This window comes from Salvelinus sp. IW2-2015, unplaced genomic scaffold (genome assembly GCF_002910315.2).
Source record: "Salvelinus sp. IW2-2015 unplaced genomic scaffold, ASM291031v2 Un_scaffold1910, whole genome shotgun sequence".
NCBI lineage: Eukaryota > Metazoa > Chordata > Actinopteri > Salmoniformes > Salmonidae > Salvelinus > Salvelinus sp. IW2-2015.
In genome coordinates, this window is record NW_019943270.1 from 22080 (window position 1) to 28605 (window position 6526).

Genomic DNA, 6526 nt, shown 5'->3' on the forward strand with positions numbered 1-6526 from the left:
TTGACACTAACTGAGTCATTCCAATCTTTCAGTCAAAGGAGGGAAGGAACCTTAAACTGCAGCAGGTCTGCACTGCTGGAATTAGCTCCAACTCTGAGAAGTTTATGTCTGGAGATTCCGGTCTTCCGCTGTTCGGAGCCCAGCGTTCCGCGTGATGTTGAAGCTCCAGCCGGAAGGTTGCTCTTTCACCGTACGTTTAGCGGTGTAACCATAGTCCTCAGGTAGTAACAACCACGGGACGCCTTCATTGGCAGACGCCTGGTCAGGAGAGAGACATAAAAGTATCAACATGGGTGTTTTGATTAAATACCTCTGGAGGAACTGAGTGTGTGTGTTGTGTGCGCGCGCTGCGTGCGTGCGTGTGTGGTGTGTGGTGTGTGTGTGTGTGTGTGTGTGTGTGTGTGTGTGGTGTGTGTGTGTGTGCATGCGCGTGTTCTGTGTGTGCTCGCGCATGCGTCGTGCATGTGCGTGCGTGGGTGTGTGTGTTGTGGTTGTGTGGTGTGTGTGTAGTATTTGAGACCCACCCCCCAGATGCAGCCCCTGGCCCGACACTTGGTCTCGTCACTGTCGGGCTCTGGGTAGCAGTCAAAGCGCTGGGTCTCTGGCGTTGGATCTCTGTCCTGGTCCCATCGCACGGTGTAGTTCTGACCCAGAGTCAGATTCAAATCTCTCAGATACAACACCTAGGACCAAGAGAGGAGGGGGGAGGGAAGTGGGAGATAGGTGACAGAGATGGGTGGGGGGACAAAGTGAGAGACAGAGAGTATATTTAAGCAATAAGTCATGATGGGGTGTGGAATATGGCCAATATACCACGGCTAAGGGCTGTTCTTATGCATTAATATGGAGTTGCTCCCTGCTTTGCTGCTATAAAAGCCTCCACTCTTCTGGGAAGACTTTCCACTAGATGCTGGAACATTGCTTTGGGGACTAACTTCCATTCAGCCACAAGAGCGTTAGTGAGGTCGGGCACTGATGTTGGACGATTAAGCCTGGCTTGCAGTCGGCTTTACAATTCATCCCAAACGTGTTGGATGGGGTTGAAGTTCTTCCACAACGATCTCGACAAACCGTTTCTGTATGAACCTCGCTTTGTCATGCTGAAACAGAAAAGGGCCTTCCTGTCATGCTGAAACAGAAAAGGGCCTTCCCCAAAACTGTTGCCACAAAGTTGGAAGCACAGAATAGTCTAGAAGGTCATTGTATGCTGTAGCGTTAAGATTTCCCTTTACTGGAACTAAGGAGCCAGAACCATGAAAACAGACCCAGACCATTATTCCTCCTCCACCAAACTTTACAGTTGGCACTATGCATTTGGGCAGGTAGCGTTGTCCTGGCCACCGCCAAACCCAGATTCGTCCATCGGACTGCCAGATGGAGAAGAGTGATTCATTACTCCAGAAAATGTGAGTCCAATGGTGGGAAGCTTTACACCACTCAAGCCGACGTTTGGCATTGCGCACGGTGATCTTAGGCTTGTGTGCGGCTGCTCGGCCATGGAAACCCATTTCATGAAACTCCCGACGAACAGTTATTTTGCTGACGTTGCTCCCAGAGGCAGTTTGGAACTTGGTAGTGAGTGTTGCAACCGAGGAAAGAAGCAGGAGCTTGTGTGGCCTACCACTTTGCGGCTGAGCCGTTGTTGCTCTACATTTTTTTTAAATGAACCTATTTTTAACTAGGCAAGTCAGTTAAGAACAAATTCTTATTTAAAATGATGGCCTACTGGGGAAAAGTGGGTTAACTGCCTTGTTCAGGGGCAGAACAACAGATTTTTACTTTGTCAGCTCAGTGATTCGATACAGCAACCTTTCGGTTACTGGCCCAACGCTCTAACCACTAGGCTACCTGCCGCCCTGAATTATCAGTGCTTAAAGTTGACCGGGGCAGCTCTAGCAGGGCAGAAACTTGACAAACTGACCTGTTGGAAAGGTGGCATCCTATGAGCTCTTCAGTAAGGCCGTTCTAATGCCAATGTTTGGCTATGGAGAATGCATGGCTGTGTGCACGATTTAATACAACAGTCAGCAATGAGTGTGGCTGAAATAGACGAATCCCAGTAAAGAAAATTCCTCCTGACAGGTTAAACTGTAGGTAACCCTGGTCTGTCTGAGATATAGCTAACACTTTCACCTACCTACCACCACCATGTTCGTACCTCTATCATCCATACCTACCACCACCATGTTCGTACCTCTATCATCCATACCTACCACCACCATGTTCGTACCTCTATCATCCATACCTACCACCACCATGTTAGTAGCTACCTCTATCATCCATACCTACAACTGTAACCATTAGAATAACTGAAATATAGCAAACAAAAAGTAATAAACCAAACAGTACAGGGGTCACTTTACATATAATTCATTGACATGATTGTTCAATTGTTAACTCAAACTGTTTTATTGGCTGCATATTAGCTTTTTGTTTTACCATTTACTCGAATCCATTTCAAAATAATATTTAAATTCTATCTCAAATAATGGCAGTGCAAAGAGGGGTTAGTTATCTCTGCCCTACATATGGTTGATGGCACTAATATCGAATCTTCCATGAATAGATAAAAAGTGCAACAATGGAAGTAAATCTAGGGTGCTATGTTTGGATCAAAATAAACAGTACATAATAGTTCACATGTGTTCTCTCTCAGGATTTAACCATCATGTTTCCCAGGCGTGTTATCGGTTTCCATCGTATTCATATAAAATGACAGAGTCGATCATAATACCGAGTCAGACCCATGGGTTACGCCGACTGAGGGGAAACAGCACACACACACACACACACACACACACAACACACACACACACACACACACACACACACACACACACACACACACACACACACACACACACACACACACACACACATTTTGCAGGGAACTAAAATAAAAAAGGGGAAATGAACCGCTTTGAAGTTGTTTATGAATATGTATAAACTTAGCGTTCAAGCCCTGAATGCTGATTGGCTGAAAGCCGTGGTATATCAGACCGTATACCACGGGTATGACAAAAAGTTTATAATAGCAGACACATTAATACTTAATAAGCAATCAGGACCTCAGGGGTTTGTGGTATATGGCCAATATACCACTGCTAAGGGCTGTATCCAGACACTCCTCAGACCTTATTGGTTAAGGATACTGTGCATGACTGTGCAATCATTCGTGGGTGTGTGTACCTGTAAACAGTTGTGACCGCAGGTCTCTGAATAGGTAGAATAGCTCCGCCCCTGATGTGTAAACCAAGCTTGTCTGCAGGCAGGTACATCTCAACTTGCTGCTTACGGACTGTAATTTTCTCTTCCTGATTGGTTAATGGGAAAATAATCAACTAGTTAAAAGCACAACATAAAGTATGCCGGGCAGAAGAAATGGCAGAATAACATGTTCTCAACACATACAGTAGTGTACCTGTATTGAAGAGAGAGATGGAGTGAGAGACTGAGAAATGATTGTCCTAAAGCCCCCTTGCCTATCTCTGTCCATGAGGGTATTTCGCCTTCTCATACTAAAATAGCTCACTTACACACTACAGCAGCTCAAAGAAAAATTCCAAACCTCAAATAATTTCTAACACCCTAAGGACGGAATGTTCAGACCAGCTCAGGACAATTTAGAGCACTTCTTCTCTCTCTCATTCTTATTCTCCATCTGGGATATGGAGGTAGAGAAAGAGAAGGGAGTCACTAGAGCGTCTAGAAGTAATTCAGATCGCATCGCCTCATTGTCAGTGCTAAGTAGGCTAGCATCTCCGTGCTCCCGCGTCGCATCCCGCGAGCACCCCTGCACGGAACGGCAGGTCAAACCTATCGCTCGAAGTATTGTCTTGCCCATCGGTAAGCAACTACACGTTCCTGACCTGCTCAGCAGGGCGGACGCGAGTCGCCGTATGAAGGCCGGTAACACGACGTGGTAGGTCATGTTACATCACTGTCACCACAGTCTGGCTGGAGCGCCGGAGGAGTTGGGACGAAGGGGAGGGTGGACGAGGGAAGACAGTTGAGAGGGGAGGAGTGGAGGGGGGAGGGTTCATTGCACTGGAGAGGCGATGCCTATCTCTCCAGCACTGCGTTTTAGGACCTCCTCTCCTTCAACTGTTTTCTCCTCCTCCTTTCATTATCCCCACACTGCATGCAATTAGCTCAATTCGCACCCTCCTCAAAATTACTCCACCCCCTCCTCTAAGCAAGTATGAGCCAAAGGACCACTCGCTCGTCCAAACTTCGTATTCCCATTTGCGTTCCTCTCTTCGTCCCCCCCTAGAGGTCATATACAGTTCCTCCGTCCCTCCTCCTTTCTCCTAGCGGCTTGCCTACATCGCGAACACTCGCACTTCATACATACTCGATCGTCGCTCTTTCGCATCGCGAGCATAATTTCCCCTCCTTTCCCTATTTTTGCTACGTACCGCCCCTCGACGCTTTCTAAGTGTGCTAAGGAGTCGAGCTATTTTCATTCTTATAGTTGAGAAGGCGAACCACTCTCACCTCCCCTTACCTTCCGAGCACTACCAATGCACCTACGCAGCGCCTCAAGGAAGGCTCTGTTCTTCCTTCTACCGGAAACATTCCTACCCGTACTCTTCTTCAGACTATCTCCTCCTTCCACCCCCATCCATCCCTTCCTTCAATCAAGGATACCATTATGTATGTGTAGAAATGTATTCTGCCATTGTCTTCTGCCCCGCACTACTTGTATTATTGCTTGCTTGCTTCCATATCTCCCTCACACTCTTCAGCTTAGACAAACTCCTTACTCTCTCTCTTCATTAACCCAACTCCAGATGCAACGAAACATATGTTCCTTTACATGTCCGCCTATAGCCACTGCAAGTTCTCTGCATGGAATGCTGCTTACCTTGCCTCTGCAGACACCTTCTCTAGCATTAGCGGTGCTATTTACACTCCCGAGTCACTCGGTGTGCGGTACGCTTATTTCCTCTTATCCTATCTTACCTCCTATTTCCTCACTCAGACCTCGAGCGGTTTTCACTAACTTGGCTTTACCATCTCGCGCTACACTCAAACTCTCATCACTGCCAAGATTCCCACAACCGAGTTACTCCATCCTCCTGGCACAGTCACTTCCTCTTAACAATCATTCACGGTTCTCAGGCAAGTTGTACTGGCAGTTACTCATGCCTCTCAGTGTCTAGTCGCGTTTACTCTATTCTTGGCCTCCCATATACCCCGACAAACCCCTGAGGTCCTGATCTTCTATCTTAACTGCTCATGTATATGCCTTCTCTATCTCCTTGCGCAACTATTACTTCTCCTCCTGTTTACCTCAAGTGCAACCTCTGTTTCATTTACTCGTATACTATTTCGATGCTCTCCCTGATATTAACCACCTGGCTTTCAAGCCAATCAGCATTTCAGGGCTTGAGCCGCTAAGGTTTATACATATTCATAAACCACCAAAGACCGGTTCTATTTTCCCTTTTTTTATTTTGCTAAGGTTCGCAACTAATGGTGTGTGGCTGTGTGGTGGTGTCCTCCGTAGGTGTGTTGTGTGGTGTGTGGTTTCATAGTCGTCGTCTGGGTCTGTCGGGGTTTGCCCGTCCGGACATCAGCGGAGCGTTTTGGTGCGCGCTCAGGTCATTCACACAGTCACCACGAGTCTACGTCGATGTATAGTGCTGTGTCTACGTGTGTCGGTGTTTGTGTCCATGTTGTTTGTCGCTGTGCGCTTACACACACCCTACCTTCTAGCAGTGCTGGGGGGGCCGGCCCTAATATCCCGCTACCTACATTGTTTGCCACCACCATCCTTTTCACGGCGTCTTCATCTTTTCTTGTTCTGAGATCGCTTATTCCTCTTTCTCCATTATCAATACTTGACGCGTAACACCTATAACCATACCCCTAACTGGAAATCATGTCACTCTCAACAGCTTTCGGTTTCCGTATGATCAGGATTGCTTTATTTACTCCTTTCCTACTTCATCTCTCTCCCTCCTACACTCCCTCTCCTTTCATCTCTTTCAATCTCGTCTTTTCTTCCTCTTTTCTCACCTTCTCTCCTTCTCCTACAGCGTCCACCCCATCAACTCGTCTCTCCTCTTACCTCTCCTCGCCCCTCCCTACACTCCTCCTCACCTAACTGTCTGTCCTCTTCACTCTCTCCCTACAATCTCCTCCCACCTCAATCGTCTTCCGGTCTTCCACTCCTCCCCTCCTACACTCCTCCCTCACCTCAACTCGTCTTCCTCTTCCCACTCCGTCCCCTCTCCTGATTCCACTGCCCTTTCCCACACATCACTATCCTAACTCGTAACTTATAGACGTATCATTAAGCTCCACTCCTCCCCTGCCACTGACGGCTCTCACTCACCTCACTCGTCTTCCTCCTCTTCCATCCTCCTCTCCTACACTCCTCTCCCCACCTCAACCGTCTCTCTTCCACTCGTCCCTCTCCTACACTCCTCCCTCACCTCAACTTGTCTTCCTCCTCCTTCTCCTGTCCTCCCTTCCTCACTGCATTTTCCTCTTCTCTTTCCTCTTTATCCTATCTCTC

At 47.6% G+C, this 6526-nt stretch overlaps 1 protein-coding gene across 1 annotated transcript in view; it reads right to left on the minus strand.

Moving 5' to 3' along the window:
* The window catches only part of LOC112072389 (sucrase-isomaltase, intestinal-like), a 78486-nt gene that overhangs the window by 16345 nt on the left and 55615 nt on the right, over positions 1-6526 (minus strand). The window contains 6 exon segments of the mRNA XM_070439780.1: positions 51-100; positions 103-132; positions 135-258; positions 525-683; positions 2745-2760; positions 3190-3314. Of these exon segments, the coding sequence (XP_070295881.1) occupies positions 51-100; positions 103-132; positions 135-258; positions 525-683; positions 2745-2760; positions 3190-3314 (504 nt within the window).